The 22,687-nt window shown below is 43.0% G+C and overlaps 3 protein-coding genes across 3 annotated transcripts; all 3 read left to right on the forward strand.

Annotated features, from left to right (window-relative positions):
* Positions 1-147: 147 nt before the first annotated feature.
* LOC109466500 (vascular endothelial growth factor receptor 1-like) lies at positions 148-12,905 on the forward strand. The gene is made up of 22 exons (XM_019764226.1): positions 148-300; positions 1,272-1,411; positions 1,688-1,874; positions 2,276-2,400; positions 2,940-3,102; positions 3,693-3,834; positions 4,340-4,560; positions 4,827-5,138; positions 5,492-5,779; positions 6,373-6,494; positions 7,003-7,120; positions 7,460-7,564; positions 8,043-8,153; positions 8,667-8,849; positions 9,186-9,298; positions 9,797-9,919; positions 10,354-10,424; positions 10,611-10,651; positions 10,797-10,896; positions 11,250-11,355; positions 11,765-12,043; positions 12,609-12,905. The coding sequence occupies exons 1-22, from the start codon at positions 237-239 to the stop codon at positions 12,768-12,770; spliced, it is 3,276 nt and encodes a 1,091-aa protein (XP_019619785.1). The 5' UTR covers positions 148-236; the 3' UTR covers positions 12,771-12,905.
* Positions 12,906-16,050: 3,145 nt separating this feature from the next.
* On the forward strand, positions 16,051-19,181 carry LOC109466465 (E3 ubiquitin-protein ligase TRIM56-like). Its single transcript, XM_019764186.1, has 4 exons — positions 16,051-16,143; positions 16,637-17,969; positions 18,453-18,805; positions 18,984-19,181. The coding sequence occupies exons 1-4, from the start codon at positions 16,051-16,053 to the stop codon at positions 19,179-19,181; spliced, it is 1,977 nt and encodes a 658-aa protein (XP_019619745.1).
* A 2,426-nt stretch (positions 19,182-21,607) lies between these two features.
* On the forward strand, positions 21,608-22,519 carry LOC109466466. Its single transcript, XM_019764187.1, has one exon. It carries the CDS (start codon positions 21,608-21,610, stop codon positions 22,310-22,312), a length of 705 nt encoding a protein of 234 aa, XP_019619746.1. The 3' UTR covers positions 22,313-22,519.
* The last annotated feature ends 168 nt before the right edge of the window (positions 22,520-22,687 follow it).

Consider the following 22,687-nt stretch of genomic DNA (forward strand, 5'->3'; position numbering starts at 1 on the left):
ATTCAGCTTAGAGATCAAATGCCTCTTCGTTACTTATATCTTTTCTATGTTATGGCATATCTTTGGCATCATTTGCTTGTCAAAGATTAACGTTATCTTACTTTTCTATGTTACATAACATCTTTGACATCATTTTGTTTCAGAAACAAACCCTTGTGGATGGCAGTGAGATTACGTATGACAAAACGGTGGGCTTCACACTGTACAGCCCAACTCCACGGAACAATGGAGGTCACATGTGCAAGGCTACTGTCGGGAACAAGACTGTGGAATCACAAACTTTCTACCTGTTTGTCTTTGGTGAGATTTAAACCCATTAAGATGGGACAAGAATTGTGGTTATCCCTCAGTGTTAGTGTTCAGTACCAAGGACAGGAATGTCAGATATCGCTTAGTGTTAGTGTTCAGTACCAAGGACAGGAATGTCAGATATCGCTTAGTGTTAGTGTTCAGTACCAAGGACAGCAATGTCAGATATCGCTTAGTGTTAGTGTTCAGTACCAAGGACAGGAATGTCAGATATCGCTTAGTGTTAGTGTTCAGTACCAAGGACAGGAATGTTGGTATCCTTTAGTGGTAGTGTTCAGTACCAAGAACAGGAATGTCACATATTGCTTAGTGTTAGTGTTCAGTACCAAGGACAGGAATGTCAGTTAGTGTTCAGTACCAAGGACAGGAATGTCACATATCGCTTAGTGTTAGTGTTCAGTACCAAGGACAGGAATGTTGGTATCCTTTAGTGGTAGTGTTCAGTACCAAGGACAGGAATGTTGGTAGTGTTCAGTACCAAGGACAGGAATGCCAGTTAGTGTTCAGTACCAAGGACAGGAATGTTGGTAGTGTTCAGTACCAAGGACAGGGATGTTGGTAGTGTTCAGTACCAAGGACAGGGATGTTGGTAGTGTTCAGTACCAAGGACACGGATGTTGGTAGTGTTCAGTACCAAGGACAGGGATGTTGGTAGTGTTCAGTACCAAGGAAAGGAATGTTGGTAGTGTTCAGTACCAAGGAAAGGAATGTTGGTAGTGTTCATTACCAAGGAAAGGAATGTTGGTAGTGTTCAGTACCAAGGAAAGGAATGTTGGTAGTGTTCATTACCAAGGAAAGGAATGTTGGTAGTGTTCAGTACCAAGGAAAGGAATGTTGGTAGTGTTCATTACCAAGGACAGGCATGTCAGTTATCCTGTAGCTCTAGTGTTCAGTACCCTAGTTTCATGTGAATAACTCCACAGTGAGTTTTGAGTAACTTCTCCATATAACACTGTCCCCAGGTGAGGCCCAGATGCCGTACCCAAAGCTGACCACCAACAGTCCTCTGGTGACCGTAGGAGAGAGGTTCAAGCTGAAATGTGAAGTTCGCGGCCCGCTGGACGGACTTCTGCACTTCAACTGGTCACTGCCTGGAGCTGATGTAAGTAGAAAACAATCATGGGCACCAAAAAACACGGTTTACGGAAAAAATTGAGCCAGGCATGCCTGGTGGTTTGGGGCCCAGAAAGGCAAGTTAGGCAGCCCTACCATTTCTGGAAGTCTGGAAAGAGCACTACAAGGTGACTTGAAATTTTGGGTAATTCCTAAACTCTGTCCACGATGCAAATAAACAAAAAGATGAAAGGAAATTTATTTTTTTCTTACTTTTCTTTCTTCGTTTGAAATGGTCCTTTTCCTTTTTTCTTTATGTATAAAGGTTATCGGAGGCCGTATCATCCAGAATGACAGTAAGAAAGAAGAGGACTCGGGAATAGAGCATTACATGCTGTTCACCAGCGTGCTGACTGTCCACGAGGCAGCCGTAGCCGATGGTGGGGAGTATGTCTGCCACGCTCGCAACCGCGCTGGGGCTGCCGACGCCAAGACTCGTGTCAACGTCTTGGGTAAGACTTGTTACTTCTGGTGGCACCAGGGCTCTAGTCTTCTTGAAATTTTGTTTGGTCAGCCAAGGTTCATGATTAGACCTGGGGAGAGACTGCTCACAATCTAGGGGTGTCTGGGGACAATTCTTATGTTTTCTAGCCTTTGAAAATGCAATTTTCCACACTTTTAGAGGCAAATCATGGGGTTGAGAGTGGTCATTGGTGGTTCTTTGGATGATTTTATACTTTTCCCAAGATTTTTGCCAGTTTTATCTAGTGCAGAAGAACAGTTTGTACTTCTCTTTAAAGTTTTAGTCTTTTTTTTGGTGGCTGAGATGTTTCTCAATCTGTCCTAAGTTTAAGAATTTACAAAGTGCTTGCCTCACAATTTCCTCACAATTTTTTTTCCAACCCTCCAACAGAGGATGGCTTTATACACCTTGAATGTGCTGATGGCAACACTACGCATGCCATGGTGGGTACCAGTCACAAGATCATCTGCAGCGTCAACGCTTACCCTGAGCAAGTGAATCTTACCTGGTACAAGGTAACTACCAACTCTGTCTTTTTACTTAAGGGATGGAAGTATTGTTTTGGGCGGCACTGGTGTATGGGAAGTTTGTACGTTTGGATTCTAGAGTTAGAAGGATGTTGTAATAGCCGAGTAAGTTATATGTCAGTCATACAAGCAATGTGGGAGTGAGTGGGCAGAGATTGGGTTTCAGTAGATTGACAGGGTTGTGACCCGGTATGTCTTATGTGGTAGGTTGACATTTGGTCACCAGGAATGTGTACTGTGTAATCATGGTATGAAACCTTATGGTGCAATAGCAGCTAGTAAAAAATAAAACTTGTCAGAAGTTAAAATCTCTGATTCCTTGTTTTCTTTTTTCTACAATTCTGGGATGACCTTAAATATACATGTTGCTTCATGTTAACTATATATGAAAAAATAAAACTTGTTAGAAGTTTAAAATCTCTGATTTCTTGTTTACTTTTTTCTACAACTCTAGCATGACCTTCATACAATTACCTTAGCATCATGTTATAACTAACTGAAATTTTTTTGATTGTCACGTTTTGAAGGACGGCCTCAAAATCAACAAGAGCGACAATAACTTCCCCATCAAAGTTCGTGGCGCGCGCCTCACTATCCACAACGTGGCCCTGGAGCATGCTGGGATATACACACTTGAGGCCAGCAACAGAGATATTACTGTCAGCAGCAGTGTACAACTGTTTACCTACGGTTAGTTGATGTGCTGTTGCATATTAATTAGTACCTTCATATTTTACAATTTGTGGCCATACACCTCTAACTCGAAAGAACCAGACCCATTCTCATAACTACCAAAAACAGCTTAGGATCTTTTGTCACTTACAATAGAAACCAGTCATCACAGCCTCCAACACTATGGCAACAGACAGTTCTCAGTTTGATGTTGGTCCATGTTAGCACATACATTGTATACACGTAATCATGCATAAGTCAGCAGGATTAAGATGATCCTGACTTAGACGTGTTAGCCATCAAGCCTCTAGGTGCCTTAAAACAGAGGAAAGGCTGCAAGAAGCCTGATACAGTCAGGTGAAGTCCAGCAGTGTTTATTTGTTTATTAGGATTTTCCATAAAGTAAAAGGGAGGGCAAAACACCTTTACAGGTTGCCCTCCCCCATATGATAAAACACAACAACAACAATATATATATAGTTAAAGTCAGCAATATATAAAACAGACGATAGATTGATGAAGTTAAGCATACACATGTAATTCAAATACGTCTGATGATATATGAAGGAATGAATCGAGTTGAAAGTGTATTTTCTGTGCACCAACAGTGAAGCCTGCTGTACAGATTGAGAAGAGTTCAGATTTCCAGAATGTGGGTGAGAAAGCCGTCCTGACCTGTACGAGCAAGGGACTGCCAGAGCCAAGGTGCAACTGGTTCTGGAAACCCTGCGGAAGCGAGAATCCACTCAGGTAAGTTATAAAGTCCTTCCTGCACCAGACGACGCAAGGGTGGTGCTCATCTCAGTTTCTGTAGCCCTTTGGCCACACAGTTGTGCAATCACTACGGTAGGAAGCCAGTCCACTGGTTAAGTGGTGGGACTGTTCACATATTCATTCCCAAATGTTGAATGCTAAGCAGACAAAGCAGTTGCACTGTATCTGGTACCAGTCTTTAGTATGACTTGCCAGGGGTCAAACTCTCGACTTACCAGGCCAAGTGTGTAGGCTTCACACACTCTACCCACTTGGCCATTGAACCGCAGCATTATCTACCTACCTACCTACCTAGTCCCATGACCGACACTGGTCGTTGGGAGGACAAGGCAGACCTTGCAGCAGAGGTGTAGCTAGGTCTTCCTGTCTTGGACAGCTGTCAAGAGCTGTGGGACGGTGAGGGACATCCAGTCCTTGATGTTATCCTGCCAGCATTATCTAGTCAGAGTATTCTTTTAAAAATAATTTTTAAATGTTCCAGGTGCGAGCCTTCGACGCAGGTAGCCTGGAGAGTGTTCCCGTTTAGGGACCATCCCAACGATCCACTTCAACTGCAGAAGGAAGTGTCAACCGATGCAGACGGCACCAAGGTCTACTCCAGCCACCTCATGTTGACCAACCCCACACAGAACGGCTTCTACAGGTGCACCACAGAAAACAGATATGGCAGGAGTGGAGCGATGACGGAGTTTCTAGTCACTGGTAGGTTTATGCAGTGCCTTGTTTGATTGTTTTTGGATAACCAGTAAACCTCCTTTTTAGGCGTAACACACCTGTTTTGTACAAGCTGCGTAAGACCAGACTGTGAGATTTAAACCACTCACATCAGGATGCATGGCATGTGGCTCTCCCCAAACACGGGACCTCCATTTAATGTGACCTTATTCACACAAAACTTTATGGACGTCAGCAATGGATCAAACGTGCCAGATCAAACGATTCTGATGGATACATTGATGTTTTTGCAGACGTCCCACATGGCTTCGGTGTGGAGTTTTCTACGCTGGACAGGATAGAAGGCGACGATAACGTCACGTTCAGTTGTCAGGCCAACAAGTTCAAGTTCACGAGTCCCACCTGGCACCGCGTAGACGCAGACAACGTGATGAAAGCCGTGCCCACCTCAGCGCTCAGGACGGAACGTACGCCGTACTCCAACCGACTGGTTCTCACGCTGCGCCGTGCGGAGCTAGAGGATGCTGGGAAGTACGTGTGCATGGCCGAGAGTCGGGAGGTCGGAGGTCAGCTCATGAAGGCCGAGACTCTCCTAAACGTTCAAGGTAAGATCTTGTTCTCCGGAATTAAGAGAAATGATATTGTCACATTGAATTTCATTTCTTTGTGGTATATCTAACCGCCTTTACAAGTATTATATTATTATCAGAATTATACTTTTGTTTGTTAACATTTGGTTTCCTGAAGAGAATTCAAGTCCCGGTAAAGACAATACTGGATTCTTATGATTTTTACCTTATTAGGAATGTTGTTGAAAATGTTGAGAGTCAAAATGTCTTAACCATTTTTGACCATTGGTGACACTCAAACTTTGCATTTTTTCGATCTTGTTTATTAGAGTCACAAAAGACATTAAACATGACCACTTGGTAACATCAAACTTTTCCCCCCTCTCCAGCAATGGTTCCACCCACCATGACAGCGGGATTATGGGACCGCATCGTGGACGCCTCCAACACGACCTCCATGTCGCTGACCTGCAGGTCGGAGGGCGTGCCCTCCCCGGAGATCCGCTGGTTCCACGAGGGGTCGGAGGTCACCGATGATGTGGCCGGGATTCGGCTGGAGGCGGGCGGCGAGCGACTTGTGGTGGAGCGGCTCTCTGCAAAGGATGCTGGGATATATACCTGCACTGCTGTGAACAGAGCTGGACGCACCTCCAGCAATGGAACAGTTACTATCGAAGGTAAGGGCTTAAAAACACCCAACATCCTGTCCCCAACCGTTCCAAATTGCCGAATCACAAAACATGTTTTACTTAGAATAGAGCTGGTCAGCTGTCCATCAATGGAACAGTCACCATCGAAGGTACATGTAAGGGTCTAATTTACTGCAGTTGAACTGTTACAGTAGAAAGTCATGATCGAAGGAACTTACATTTTTATGTACATTTCATGTACAGCAATAGAATAGTCATAATTGACAGTACTTACAGCGAACAGAACAGTCACCATCAATGGTACTTGCATACTTACTTAATCCTCTTGAAGTTCACTCCTGTTTGAGCATCAGGTGGCAACAAACTGCTCCAATCTTGTACCAGGCCGTTTTTCTTGCCTTCATTTCTTCCACCACTGACTCTAGAGGTCTGCCTCTCTCGTGTTTTCCTTCCATCTTTTGAAGGTATATAATGGGTCTTCAAAAGACCCAACAACTTGTTGTCAACTTTCCAAAAAATATAGAACCCTTTCGAAATGGTTAAACAAAAGAAACAACAAGCCCATTAGTAAATTGTCATAATACATACCTTGAACTGACCTTTGTTTTCTGTCTTGCCAGGTTTACCCTCGGCTGTACAAGGGTTAATGAGCACCGAGCAGAAAGTCCTGCTGGGCTGTCTGATGGTGGTGCTGGCTGTGGTCTGTGCTGTTGTCGTGCTGCTGGTCTGGAAACTCCACAGGGTAAGGTGTCATGTTGTACCAAAGTGTGACGACGTTGATGTCTCATTGCTGCTTAGAGCATGTTGGCAGAATGTTCTGCACCTGCGCAAAACCTGTAGTGCATTGTGCATAGCACTTCAGCAGAACGTCTCATATCAGGTTGTATTTGTGTATATTATAAGGTGTACATGTAACATCCCATCTGTAGTTTCCAAATGTTATGTCGGAAAAGATATCTACGTCAACAGGCAAAATTCTAATGCAATGGCGACCAAAAATCCAAAGCTGCTATTTAGCTTGTACACCATGTATACTTTATTTGTTTTGAAATTCCTACAACTGTAATATTTTCTTGAAAATGCAATTAAAAAAATCCAATGAAAACCGTGAAAAATCAGGCTTTCGCGCATGCGCAGTACTTTCTGCCGACGTGCTGCTCTTTAGTAACAAGTGTTGCATTGTACCAAAGTGTGACGATGTGTTGCACCATACCAGAGTGTAACCACATTGATGTTTTACTACCCTACAGAGGAGGAAGCTGTATCAGTACATCTACAAGCTGGACCCAGACCTGCCCATCGACGAGCAGACAGAACTGCTGCCCTACAACAGCAAGTGGGAGTTCTCACGCGAGAGGATGAAGATAGGTGAGAAAATCGTCATAAATGTTTACCTTCGCAGAAGGAAAACATATAATTTTTGCTTTGTTTCTTCTTCCACAAACTCACTCACTCACTCACTCACTCACTCACTCACTCACTCACTCACTCACTCACTCATTCACTCACTCACTCACTCACTCACTCACTCACCTGTTTAAATTCTGAACAAATATCTAAAGTGGATTCAGTGTCTTGGGCCAGGGAAGTGACAAAAAGAGGGCCCTAAAGCATCTAGGATAAAATTCATCAACCTTTAAGTATGTTTCATATTGCATTTTAAGCTCGAATACATCAATGAGTTATTTTCCTTTTTTTATCTGACAGGTAAAACTTTGGGCCGAGGCGCATTTGGACAAGTGATGGAGGCGACAGCCTTCGGCATTGAGAAGGACAAACAGTGCAGCACTGTGGCAGTCAAGATGCTGAAGGGTAAGTAAAACACGAATCCTGTTGGTTGGTTCTCAAAGAAAATACTATAGGGGAGGGACTACTTGGTAATAGCTTGGAAACGTGTATGGTGACAATTTTGGTACTTAAAAGCTCATTAACGTTTGTAGTAACAATTTTGGGGCCACCAACTTTCATATCACGGGTGAGATATTCTGGCAACCCCAAAGCTAATGTTAGTAGACAATATTTCAGAATAATTTCATTCGGCTGGTGAATGACTCAATAGCAAAGTTCTTAAATTATTCATAACCACTTGTTGATGCCATCTTCATCAGGGCAATTATGACTTGTTGGAATTCATTGGACCAGTCACAATTACCCTGATGAAAAAGACAAACGATCATCAAAATGTCGACTCTTTCTAAAGTAGTGGCTGTGAATAAAGAACTATGCTATTCAGTAGACAATATTATCATTGGTCAGACTATGATGTGTTGTCCAATCACATTGCTTACAGATGACGCGTCATCCAATGAGGTGAAAGCTCTCATGGACGAGCTGAAGATCCTGATCCACATCGGCCAGCACCTGAACATAGTCAACCTGCTGGGTGCCTGCACAAAGGACGGTGGGTCAAAGGCAAAGAACAGGGAGGGTTGTGTGAAAATGAAAATAACAATTTGCCTGCAACTATGTCAACTGCATAAGGGTAGGAGATGATCAAGATTTTATGCAAAGGACGCACTAGTTCCTGATCTAAAAAAGTACTGATATAAATCATTTGTTATGCCAGAAGTATTTTGAGTTCTGGGTTTGTGTAATCTGTCCTAACTGCTTTAGTTGCATGGGAGATGATTTTGATCTCCAAGCACATCCCTTTTGGTGGCAAGACAGTATCCAGTCATCATCATCATCATTGGCAGTCCAGTCTCTGAAGACTATAAGACAGTATCCAGTAGCCAGAGGAGTTTGTGCTATTTATATTGTGGCTAATGGACGCTCCTCTGGCCAATGGACACTGCCTTGCCACCGTAATATCTGCTTGGAGATTAATGAAAACTATTCAGGGAGGTCTGTAAACTTGATTAGGTCATGAAAACCCCAGGAGTCTGAAATGTCTTGTTTCTTTTGTCTACTTTAGGCCCTCTCTATGTGATTGTGGAGTGCTGTAAGTACGGGAACCTTTCCAACTACCTGCGAGGGAAGCGGAAGGGCTTCGTGGAGTCGAAGGATCAGCGGGACCGGTCCAGCTCCTCCGGGTACGACAACTGTCGCTACGTCGACAGCCCCAACGGGAAATGTCTCAGGACGATCAGCAAGGAAGGTGAGAAGAAGACTTCTTATACTATCATGAAGGTTCATTTGTGTTGGTAGTTACATGTTTCAATTCGAGATAAATGACCAATTTCTGTTACAGCTCCTTGTCAACTTGTACCTACATTTAACAATGGTATACACAAAATAATGTAATATATGTACCTGACATTCACGCGCCCAAAGACCCAAAACACTTCCTGGAGATCGGAGAACTTGAAGGTCACGAAAACCAAAATACCTCCCAGAAGTCTGAAGTCTTCAACTTGTGGGATCCAAGTCAATGCATACAGGAATTGCTGTCATCAAACTGAGTTAAGGTTTAATGGTCCACTTATTATTGCAGGTCTGATGAACTATGACTACACCTGTGATGATGGAGAACCCCTGACTCTGGAGGACCTCGTGTCTTACTCCTACCAGGTGGCTCGCGGCATGGAGTACCTCGCCTCCAAGAAGGTAACTTATGAAGTCTTTAAGGAAAGTCTTTAGGGGCTCCTGGAATCACATACATCTTGCTATTGTTGTATGATCATAAAACCGAGGGCATTCTTAGGAGTCGTGACAGTAATGCACGTGTCCTGCAAGATTCAGCTGTTACAGAAAAGGGTATCTTGTCGACGGCAGGTGGCTGGTTCTGTCTCAGCCTGAAAATTCTCACTCACTCACTCACTCACTCACTCACTCACTCACTCACTCACTCACTCACTCACTCACTCACTCACTCACTCACTCACTCACTCACTCACTCACTCACTCACTCACTCACTCATGGTTTAGTGTCTGATGTTTCAAAATTGTACAACAAATGATATAAGTAGCTGTAAGCAATCAAATGGAGGACGGTGGAAATGTGTTATTAAGGTGCTTGATATGTCTGTGCTGATTATAGCCAAACAGTGTTAAGTGCAATGAATACATGCTTATATGTTATGATACTGTACCCATTCCCCCCAGTGTATCCACCGTGACCTGGCCGCCCGTAACGTCCTGCTGGCCAAACACAACGTGGTGAAGATCTGTGACTTTGGTCTCGCCCGCAACGTCTACTCCAATCCTGAGTATGTCAAGATGGGAAATGTAAGTTCTTCTGAATTTTAGATAAAGAACTTTAACCTAGAAAAAAATGGGAACAAATGTTGTGTTTCCGATTTCAGTTCAGGGCTTAGATGTGTCTCCAGTACCTGTCCCTCCATTTGTTACTGTTTCACCCAACTCACTCATTGACAATGAGAATTTGCTTATAAAAATGTGTGACATGACATTTCAGAGGGTTTGAAATTAAGATGCCTAATTCACCCCCAAAGTCTAGAGTTCGTTGGGAAACTGGAAACACAATTTTTTTCTTGTTTCTGAGATAAAAGAAAAAATGTGTCAAACTATTTCTCTCTTTGTTTAATCCTTATCCATAGCCATTTTTGTCCCTTATGCTTGTCACCAAATGGTGTTTGTGTAATAAGCTTTAAAAATATCATCCATGTATATTCAAAATAATGCTTTCGTTTCTGACCCAGGCCCCCCTTCCTGTGAAATGGATGGCTCCGGAATCCATCTTCGACAGAAGTTACACCATCCAGAGTGACGTGTAAGTTGGCTGTGAACAATTCTTTATAAAACTTCTTTTTTTTTAAATATACTGATCCCATACTTGTTTATCGAGATTTACAAGATGAACATAACAGATGACTATCATCTTTTTATGATGTCAACCTGTTGCTTTGCCTTGACTGTACTTATGTGACTTACTGTTGTGTTTCTGTTTGGTTCACAGGTGGTCCTACGGAGTGCTGCTGTGGGAGATCTTTGAACTTGGTATGTTATAAGTTTGAATTTTTTTTTTAGTGAAAGTAAAGAGCATGAGTACAATGCAAGAGAAGGCATTTAGAGTTGTTGATAATTCTATGCTCTGTGTATTTGAAATATCCATGGAGTATGCAATACCATGTTTGTCTGCTAGGTGGCTCCCCGTACCCTGGTGTTCAGATCAACGAGGATTTCTTTGACAAGCTTCGTCAGGGATTCCGTATGAGACAGCCCAAACATGCTTCTGATGACCTGTAAGTATTTATGTACATTGATCTTAAAATACTATAGGCTGATTACTCTGGGTATGAAGTATTGTTTTGGGTGGCTGAGCTGTGGGTTTTTTATGTCTGTTTGTCAAATGGAGCACAAAACCCCCAAACACGTCATGGAAGTATTGAATCTCAGATTTCTTGTTCTGCAAGTCTTGATTAGAAACAGCTTGTCACACCTATGGTCCTGTCCATCCATATTGCAAAGATATCGATGTTTGATGAAGTGGTAATTATGGTTTTTCAAGACAGTAAGTTCCAACCTACAGTGTTTCATAAAAAGGCTTCCAAAGAAATGTTATAAACTTCTTCCTTTGTTCCTTTGTTATCCTAAGGTACCAGATGATGCTGGCCTGTTGGAGAATGGAGCCCACCGAGCGGCCGACCTTCACTGACCTTGCCGAAACCATGAGCAACCAGCTGGAGGCAACAGCTGAACAGGTGGGTCTGACCTTTGACCTCTAACAGGTGGTGGGTCTGACCTTTGACATCTAACAGGTGGTGGCTATGACCTTTGACATCTAACAAGTGGCTGTGGCCTTTGACATCTAGAGATTCTAATCAAACAAATGTGTCTTCAATGAAGTTTAGATATCCAGGTAATGAGATACACAACAAAACAATAGTGGAATCTACTTGAAAGGTCTGACAGTTTCTGAAATCTAACCAGTTGCCTGAGTAACTTTTTTCTTGTATCTGTTCTCTGTGACTTTTAAACGTGACCATCAAGCAGCATAATATTAAACTTTTGCAGTGTTTATATTTCATGGTTGGAGTCTTTTAAGTTACTCACTAACTTTTACATAAACCATGCATCCACTAACTTAAATTTTTACTCGTCCCATATTAGGAGTACCTTGACCTTTCACCTGAGATCCATGACGACGAGGATTCTGGGATACCGAGCTCGCCCACGGAGGCGGACAGCTTCCTGCCGACCTTCCCCGCGGACATCGAGGCAGCGGCACGACAAACATCCCGTCCCGCCAGCGGTAACTACGACAACAGTAACTACGACAACAGCCGGCCTGAGAGACACTCGTATGGAGACATTGTGGATGAGGAGGAGGCTGTGAAGATTCTGATGGACCATCCCGGGCAGCGGGCGAGCTACCATAGCGATCCCAAGGTGGAGTCTTGACCCTGAGAACTTGAGATTTCAGACACTACAAAAAAGCACTGAGGTCATCACCAAATTGAATCATTCGGTGTGAATATTAGTACATAGAGTGCAGTAGCCGTGCTGCATGCATGGTGTTGGGCAAAACTTTTTTTGTTTATATTGCTATGATCAAACTGGAGAAACAATTCCTGTTCGATTTGCAAATTCTTTCTTATTAATAACCGAGCCTCTGCAATGCTAAATTGCTGCAAATATTTTTTGAGTACTAGTATTTGATTGCTGATGAAATATTATTTTATTTTGTTGAAGTTGTACACCTCAATTATGCTTCATATCGATAATGGCAAGTCAAGTCATTCTCACTGGCTTGATTGCAAACTTTTGCAGTAGTTTTACATTTTTTGTATTTTTTTCAGTTTTCTCCCTTGTATACTAGCAACTACTATCCCATAAAATTTGTATCAACCCTAATTTAAAATACAGTGAAAGTTTCATGATTTACAGTTATTTACAGAACTTTGCATGGTCAACATGTTTGCTCATTGTCCTCGGTTCAATGTTCTCTCTCCAGGCCCTGGTATCCAACAGCGTGAGTCTGGGCATGCGGAAAGGCCAGGGCAGCAGCAAGAGCAACGATTCGGTGTCGTCCAGCGGGTCCCATAATTCCAGCGGTTTCCACTCCTACGATGAAGCACCACCAGACTACAACACCGTCGTCACGACTGATGTTTAAGAATAAAAAATGGAGGCAAACTTCCTTGTTACGTACAGGCTGTACATTGATAGCATCTACCAGGCTTCGGGAGGCGACTGGAAAGAGTCATTAAGAAGAAGAAATTAGCCAAATAGAGAGATAACATACCATGGGAGTTAGTCCAATAGAGAGTACATTTTGCCACACCCAAGTTATGTTATCTCTCTCTATATATTTGACTGAATTCTGAATTCTCTTTCCAGCTGCCTCCCAAAGCCTGGTAGAGGCTAGTACACGTGTGCAAACTGTATGCATTGTATATATTTATCATGTTGACAGTCTAGCTATTCAATGAAAGCTAGCCAATCTTAGTCCAATTTGTATACGATTAAGTACATCAGTACTGATCACTGACTCATCACGTTGGGAAATGGAATTCACGTCGCTGTGAATAAAGTGCATAGCATGGCTATATTGTTAGGCCACACTGACATTACATTAAGTTGCTAGATTTTTTTACTGGCTTGCTATAAGTGTTACATCAAGTTTGATCATGGTTCCTATGGAAAATACCTCATTTTGTAGAGGCAGCTCTTCTAAAGCTAACATCATAGATACTTAGGAATTCGAAAGCCAGTGATAGTAATTTTTTACATCTAGAATAGATGTACCTACAAAAGAATAGCTTAACAAAGATTTTTCGTTTTTTTTAAATCTTCGTTTTATACATTTTACATGTAAGAAGAGGGACAACATGCAATGCATTGTAAAGCAGTGTTGCGGAATTAAAGATGTATATAACAATAGAGTAGTACTAATTACTAGTATGTTAGTTTTAATCCTATATCTACTAGCCTAGCAGTAAAGTTTTGTTACTCTTAGATTTTTTATTGTTAGTTAAATTCCTTCAGGAAAGAAACAGATGACAATTTTTGTCATCGCTGTACAAATGTATATAAAATCCATGATATAACATTAACCTTTTAAAGGAGCTGTTTTTTGTACCAAAAGATTGAGCATTATAGTGCTCTTGCAGTACACATGTAGTATCTAGACTGAGACCACTAGTTATGTGATATTCAGTGCATGCACTGAAGTTAATGCTATTTTGTACGATTTTGTGAGCTGATACGAAGAAACAGTATCTTAACTGTTTGATGTTAGATAATGTTCAGTGTAGGCACTGAATTTAATTATGTTTTGTAACATTTTGTGAGCTGATTCAAAGAAACAGTATCTAGATGCAGACCACTTGTTAGATGCTAGATAATATTTGGTTCAGTGTAGGCACTGAATTCAATCATGTTTTGTAAGATTTTGTGAGCTGATATGTTTTTGTACCTGGGAAAAGCATTATAGCACTCTTGCAGTATACATGTAGTATCTAGACTCAGACCACTTGTCAAATGTTAGATAATGTTCAGTGTAGGCACTGAATTTAACTATGTTTTGTAAGATTTTGTGAGCTGATTCAAAGAAACAGTATCTAGATGCAGACCACTTGTTAGATGTTAGATATTACTCAGTGTATGCGCTGAATCTCATTATGTTTTGTGAGCTGATATGAAGAAACGGTGTACATAGATTACATGTATGCATGTCTTATAACTGCAGCTGTCTTCACTGGCTAGAAATAAGTAGTTAGCCCAGCTGCTTCACTGCCTGACTTCTCAAAGAAGCAACTAATTGTGAAATGTCTGTCTAAATACTAAATACAAGTAAAGTGTATTGCAGAATACAATTATTGCATATGGTTTTTTTTTACCTAAGTTTATAGAGCAACTCATCAGCACAATCATGTACTCAAGTTTGTTTTGTTGTTTCTGAATGTAACATCTAATACGGCCAGAATATGTATTAATGATTTTGTTAATTCAAGTGTGTTCAAATCCAGCCTTTTGTTCTTAAGATTTCAACTTTTCCATGAAACTGAACAAGCTTGCAGGCCAAGTGTGCTGTTCATGACATAGGTCTTTGTCTTCAAGTTGATGTTTCTCTGAATGTACTTTTCTTATAGCTTTATTAGATTTAATTATCAGTTAATAATCAATCATTCAATAAATCTTCTTGAAAATATATCGTTGCCCGTCTTGTCCAAACGATAATTTTGCAGACTTTAGTAGATTCTTCATTGCAAGCCATCCGGTAAAGAAACAAACCTGATGTAACAGGTGCATACGCGCAGTCGGCACGGTTCAAAAGAGACACCATACGGCTGCCTAAGTACTGCACCCAACTGAAGTACGAGTTTGCTTGCAGTACTTACTCAGCCGCATGGGGTCTCTATTGAACCGTGCAGATTGCATGCTGAGCGTGGGTTCAAGAGGGGAAGCGATGCTTCTGCTTCTTTGTTAGCCATTTTGTGTATCATATATTGATCAAAGGCTACCACGGAGTAACTGTGTACGTGTAGCGGGCAGGTAGACGCTAGGGAGTTGCTTGAACAAGGCCCGGGGACGATGGAAGACAGCGATCTCATGGCCACTAGTGGGTAGGTAAAAAAACTAACGGTTCGCAGAGCACAACTTATCCGGTTCGCGTTCGGGACACTAAAATCCCTGATTGATATCGTTTATGACTGATTTGTAGGGACCAAAGACTGCTCATTCAGCGTTACTTCCCTCCAAAATCTCTATTAAAGTTCAAACCAGCTCTTTCGCTTGCTGCCCTAATTTGTGTGTAAATTGGCTTGGTTGTTGAGTGATGAGAGCCCCAGGAGGCGTAAGTAGTATAGGAGGCCCAGTCAGGATATACATCATCAGCCGACTAACGCTTGTGGATAGATGATTTTTGATGTCACACACACACACACACACACACACACACACACACACACACACACACACACACACACACACACACACACACACACACACACACACACACACACACACACACACACACACACACACACACACACACACACACACACACACACACACACACACACACACACACACACACACACACACACACACACACACACGTGACACACACACACACTCACACACACACACAGACACACACACACGCTCACACACACACACGCTCACACACACACACTAAAAATAGTATACATATAAGGTAAAAAGTTAAAAACAATTGTGCATCTAACGTAACATTATAGTGAAGTCTGAAAATATTAATTTATTATAAAATGTAAGACTACATTGTACCATGTATGCTCAGAGTTCCACAGCAATCGGAGGATGAAGACAGCTGCTTGATCATGCTGGAAAAGCCACAAGCCTTGAATGGTGTTGAAGAAAGAGATCAGAAGAGGACTCCTCCAGAAGACAGCACGCAGGTAATACATGGCATGTTTTGCAAGTCCTGCTTTAGCCTGGTATCCAGTCTGATCGTGGTTGGGGCTGCAAGAGCTCTGTCACGCCCGCCTCACATAGGTTTTCCGGTGTGTGTTTCATGACAGATTGATTAGCCCTCCATCGTGTTGGGGAAACCAAATCCCCAAGCATACTAGCGTAGTAACACTCCTCCCAGGACGGCCTGTTGCACTGGGCGGGGGAAAATATTAGAGCCCCCGAAGACACAACCTGCCTGAACACCCCAATACCCCCAATCATGTAAGACCGGGGTAGTGGATACCAGGCTAGTCCTGCTTCTGTCAAATGTATTTTAATTCGCAGTAGAATTCGGAGGGAAAAGGAGGTTTTTGCAGCATTTCGAATTCGTGATTGAAACAATTCTGTAACAATATACTTGAGTGGTCGTACAATTTGCAGTAGGAGCAACTTTTGAGATGCAAATGATATATTCCAGAAAGACAATTGTTCATTGTATAATAGATGCTATTTTCTGTCTGTTTTGTGCTGTTAGATTGTTTTCCAAAACGTGTATATGCAATCGGTTTCAAGCACAAGAAACCCTTGTTGTCTATTCAACAGGTCTATTCAAACGGCAATTCAGAAGCAGCAACAGGAGCCACGTCGAGTGATCTCCCTGCCGAAATCAGCCGCGACTTCCTTGAGTGTTCGATCTGTTGCGAGATCTTTAAGAAACCCAAGATCCTCATCCCCTGTCTGCACACCTTCTGTGTGCTGTGTCTTAAAGAATGGGTGAAGATGAACGAAGACGACTCAACTTTTCCTTGCCCTTATTGTTGCCAACAAGTTGCCTTCCCCGAAAATGGCATCGCAGGCCTGAAAGATAACTTCTTCATGGAGAGTTTAGTAGCAACCTTGGCTGATTCAAACAACAGTCGGCATACTACTAAAGATCTGGCCAAAAGCCAGCACTCTAAAGATCCACCTTATACCCAGCATACTAAAGATGAAAACACCCAACGTACTAAAGATCCAGTTAACACTCGGCACACTAAAGATCCAGCCAACACACATGCTGAAGTTTCAGGCATCCACTGCACAAACTATGACGAAGGAGAGCCAGCCTCCTCTAAGTGTTCAAAGAGCACCAAGTCTGTCGGTACTAACTGCAAAAAAGTGCATCGCGTTTCCAAGGCAAGCAAGTGTCCCACGCTCTTCACTTCTGAGGAACAGAAGACGGGAAAGCATGACGGCGTCTCCAGTGCCAAGAATATAGCTCCGCAGTGCTCCAAACACCCAGGTGAATTCCTGAAGCTTTACTGTAGGAGCTGCGAGACTCCGATATGTAACGAATGCGCCCTGTTCGAACATCGGGACTTGCTACACAACTACGCACGCATAGAAGAGGTGGCCACGGAGAGAAGAGAGCTTATCCTAGACCTCACACCACAGTGCCAGCCCCGGATACAATTCTACCACCAGACCAAGAAAGTGCAGAAGCGCATGTTGCAGTACCTCTTAGAAAATGCAGAGGGTGCTCGTGAGAACGTGCGCAGTAACGGACAATCACTTATCTTGATGGTGGAGGCGGAAAGGGATAGACTTCTGGGCTGTATCAACGCAGACGTAGCGCGCAGAAAGAAGCACATAGAAGCAAAGATAGACAGAGCACAGGTCAGTCTCGCAAGCGCCAAGAGCACACGTGAGTCTGCAGAGACTCTAGCTCGAGATGGCTGCGACTTCGAAGTTGTATCGTACTCGCCTAAGATGATGCAGATATTGAGCATCCTGGCTAAGCCGCCGTTTGAAACGGTGGACTTTGAGTCAGCAGATGTTACCATCGATTACTCTGCTCTGAAGAAAAAGTTGGCAGAAAACAGTCCCGCGAATAAGAAGTATACCCTGTCGAAGGAACAGAGGCAGAGATCTTGGATAGGTCCAAGGAAACATGCAGGTGAGTATAATGTTGTACCTCAGGACTGAGGTATTGTATATAGCAAGCAGTGTAAAGTAGAGTGGATTCATTCCTCAAGCTAACCAAAAATTCTTTTACACCGCAGTCATCCCTCAGTAAGACCAAGGAGGTTGAATACATGATTTTTAACCTCCTTGGTAAGACATCTGGAGCTGCATAGTTCTTGTTCAGGTTGTCACATACTGTATATAACAAACAGTGTTAGAAGTAATGTCACATGTAGTACTAGTATCCTGCAAACTTTCAAAAGATAACTTGCTTTTTACATAACAGATAGTCCTCACACTAGTTCACAGGCATATAATGTTATAACTTTTTATAAGTGACTTGTAAAGTTCAATGTTCCTTTTACAGGGCACCAGAAGAGTGTCCTGTAAATCATGGTTGAATGTTATCAGTAAGTGTATTTTGGTGTCAATGGTGGCATTTATAAATATAAGCACTTTTAACTCCTTACCCCAGGGGAAAACAAGAAACATGTGGCAAAGGGACACAGCAAAGAAACAGACCACCAGAAGACACCAAAGAGCCGTGATCACACCTGCTCCATCTGCCTGACAGTTCCAGCTCAGCCAGTGTATCTTCCCTGCAGAGACCGTCAGGGCTGCGAAGCAACGTTCTGCAGAAAGTGTCTAGCCAAGCATGGTTCCGATCGTTGCCCAGTCTGCTTTGCTAGTTTCGTGCACAAACTGGTGGGCAACCAGCCTGAGGGAAGCATGAACGTGTCGGTGAGCAGCCACATCACTCTGCAAGGCTATGAACAGTGTGAAGTCATCATCATTGACTTTGTGTTTGCGGACGGAATTCAGGACAGGGTATGTTTGTCATTTTATCTTATGGGTCAGAAAATGTCTTCATGGATTTACCGGTAGTGGCGAGAAGCAGAACTCCAGTCAGATAGTTCTGAGGTGGGTGGCTGATAGGCATCGAAATGTAAGCAAAGGTTGTGTATAAAAAAATCCCAATATCCATACAATTGCCTGTATTTTTCAGCCAGAACATCCAAATCCAGGGAAACATTACCAAGGTCTGAGGTACCGGGCGTACCGCCTGTATAACACCGAGGGGAGGGGGGTGATGTGTCTACAGTCAGATACCTTCCTCAGAGCTTCTGACTGGACTTCTTCCTGCCACAGAGTTCTATATGTAGCCAAAGAAGTAAGAAGCATCACTCCAAGCGGAGACTCTTAAGAAGGTGTCTAATACTAGTAATAGGCATCGAAACACAAGCAGGTCGCTGGTGAGAAAAGAGTACTGGTTGTTTATGAGAAACTCCCAATATTTATTACCTTTTTTTCCTGTACTCTTCAGCCAGAGCAACCAAACCCAGGCAAGCGTTACCGAGGGCTGTGGTACAGGGCCTACCTCCCGTACAACAGTGAGGGGAGGGGGGTGATGTGTCTACTGGAGAAGGCTTTCAACCGAAGGCTGGTCTTCACCCTCAGGGCATCACGGGGACCGAGCGATGCAATCGTCTGCCAAGACATTCAGCTCAAAACCAGCCCGTACGGAGGACCAGATGCGTACGTGTTTGTATATATATTTGTTTATTTTTCTTCATCATTTTTACCCAGAGTTACCCACTCAGTGGTAACACACATAATTCACATACAACAATGAAATTAAGGTACAATAAATACTAATAATGACAATGATAATAATAAAGATAAAGCCAAGGCTGCCTAACTAGCACAGGGCTATTATTAAGGGCAAACCTTGTGGCTAATATGAGACGGGGGGACGCCAGGCCTCCATCTGGGTGATTTGTAGTGAATCCCCAAATCCGCACTGTAGTGCTTGGACTATCACACATTGGGGCATGCCTCTACTCTTTTTCTTAAAGTTGTGGTGGGATCTTTAATGTGCCTATGATGTATGTTCTACTGATATATCAAAGTTATCAACATTTTCTTCTTTCCTGCAGAAATGGCTACCCACACCCGGGTTACCTAGAACAAGTGAGAGCACAGCTGGCAGCCAAGGGCATCAAGTGAACAGCATACCACTTCCGAAGCCTGGTAGAGGCTAAGAATTTGCTAGTGTTTGGGCTAGTTACCTCTGGGTACGGAAGTATTGTTTTGGGTGGCTTGAGTTAAGTTGCTTGTCCGACTTGCTTTCAGCTTCATATTGGGTAAGAGGTGATTTTGACAGTTGACTGATAGGGAGGACTCTGATCTCTTGAGTATTTTTCTATCTTTCTAATCTTCATTGATGTAAATGTGAAGACTTCATGTGAAACATTAAAATTTTGAAAGTTTCTTTTGTCACCTACAAAATTAGAAATTAGCACGAATGCAAGTGTACAATAAAGATAGAAGTAGATGTACAGTAGTATACATTGTCACTTCATACTATGCCGAATTCTGTACAACACAAAAGTTCCACAGAATTGTAGTAGTTGCCATGCATTGTATTTCATTAGAACACAGTGATAAAGTTGTGTTATAGTATACGTTTGTCCAGATAGTATTTAAGCTTCAGAAAACTTTGTTGAAGTTTTCTTACAAAGCTTTCTTAGTATTGTAGAGAACTTTGATTGCAGTACTTTCCTCAGCTGCAAGATGTCGCTTGTGAGCCGACATGCCGGAAATGCCCACCATTTTGGAGATCAGAGGTCAAAGTCAAGTTACTCTATGCTACATTGAGTCACATGCAGGGTGAAAGTGCAGACTGTACGTAGTGCAGATTTAACGTAACAAAGTTTGAGAGCAAAGTCCATGGCAGGCGGCACATGACTCTCTCCCTTGGAACCCGTGGTGAATTCAGCACCTTACTTACTTAGACTTAGGGGCTCCCGCGTCTCGTGACGCATGAGGCAGTCAAAGCAGCCCAGCTTCCTCTGTCAGCAGCCAGCCTCAAGGCTTCCTTCCAGCTCATGCTGACTGCCTGAAGGTCTCTCTCCACTGTCTGTCGCCAGTTCATCTTTGGGCGCCCCCTCCTTCTCCGTCCTTCTGGGCACCACTGTAGGACCTGGTTGGCGAGAATTCAGCACCACCGGCTCAAAAACACGCCAGCACTTGAAGTGTGCCACGGATCTCAGTTTTATTACTACAAAGCTGCATTCGACTTTTACTTCAGACTGGAACCTCAATTGTTGCACTAGAAACACCGAGTGAGGAGTCAACATGAAGAACAGGGTGAGCGAAGACGGCACCAAGCTTGTGGCAACCTACGAACTCAACGCGATCCACCTCGATCGGACGGGCGCCCTGAAGCCTTGGACCCTCTCGCAAGGGAAGCAGGACATTTCGGCCCATGGACGCTTCGGCCATGGACATTTTAGGACACTTCGGCCACATGCGGTGGACGTTTCGGCCACATGCCGGGGACACTTCGGCCACGTTATTTATTAAGTTATCAAATAAATGTACGGTGTACTATATGATATGATGTATGAACACATACCGATTATTCGGAAAATCTATGGAATAATAAAGTGTGTTGAACATCCCCTTTTTTGTGATACGTTTCATACTCTTCTCGAACATACTGCAATAAAACCCACCTCAGTTATATTTGAAATATACATGTAACGCCCTTTTGTCCGACGACGTCTCTGCGTACCTTACACGCTCATATGATTTCCAATAGAAATGTAAGAATCATTTGGAAAACTAATGACAAGAAACACGAACTTGTGTATAACCTTCACCGAAATCCAACTGTCGGATGTCTTCGGAACTCCAGTCGCCGTGTTCTCACGATACCAGCAGTTCCACCTTCATCCGGAATTCTACACCAAAGTCAAGTACAACTCCGCCGCAGAGGTTGTGGCAGAGATCGGGCACGTTGGCAAGACTTCCTACGTCATCCAGGGGAGTGTTTGTCTTAAGACTTCCAAGGAAAGCTTGTGTAGCTTTAACACTCACTTGGTGCACGTAGACATGTCGACTCGCCAACCGACCGCCCTTCCAGAAAATCTTAGGAGGAAAGGAAAAGGCCCCAGGCCAGCTTTTAGCCTGCCGGTCCCGCCAGATACTCCGCCCATGTACTCCTGCAAGTTTAGGGTCGGAGAGAGCGATATTGACGGCAACGGACACACGAACCAGTCCGTATACGTACGACTGTGTTCCGATACGGCTGCGTTCGGTACGAAGGCCGGTAGGTACACATCGCTGTCGGGAGACGCGCTGAAGTATCCTGTCAAGAAAATCGCCATCTTGTTTCAGAGAGAAGCTTCCATGGGAGACGTGTTGGAAGTACAGTCGTGGGAAATCCCGTCCAAGCCTGTCTCCTTGTTGTTTCAGGTCAAAAGAGGGGAAGACGACATCGTGCGATGTTTGTTTGAATTGTATGAACACTTCGAGAGGGCAAAACTTTAAGAAGACATCTATGGTGTCAAAGAGTATACTATAGGTTTCACTACACATTGACGCAAGTTGTAAAGCTGCTTAGTACTGATGTGAATGTTGTCCTTTCCCTTTGAGGTTGACATCTCACTGTCTCACAGATTGTGTACAGTTAATCTAGTATTAATCATGGATGTAAGGGAAAGAGGGCAAAACTACAAGGAAACATCCATTATGCCCACAAATAGTAATGCTAAAGTACTCAGAACACACTGTTCATGATCAAAGGGCAGGTAACTATAATGACGTTACCTATGAGAAAAGCCGGTCGATAAACCATCAGCCTAATTATTAAAACAGGCTTCAAAAATTTCTATCATTATAAAGATATCCATGATGTCAACAAGT

The sequence above is a fragment of the Branchiostoma belcheri genome, unplaced genomic scaffold, assembly GCF_001625305.1.
Source record: "Branchiostoma belcheri isolate BF01 breed outbred unplaced genomic scaffold, Haploidv18h27 scaffold168, whole genome shotgun sequence".
Taxonomy (NCBI): Eukaryota; Metazoa; Chordata; class Leptocardii; order Amphioxiformes; family Branchiostomatidae; genus Branchiostoma; species Branchiostoma belcheri.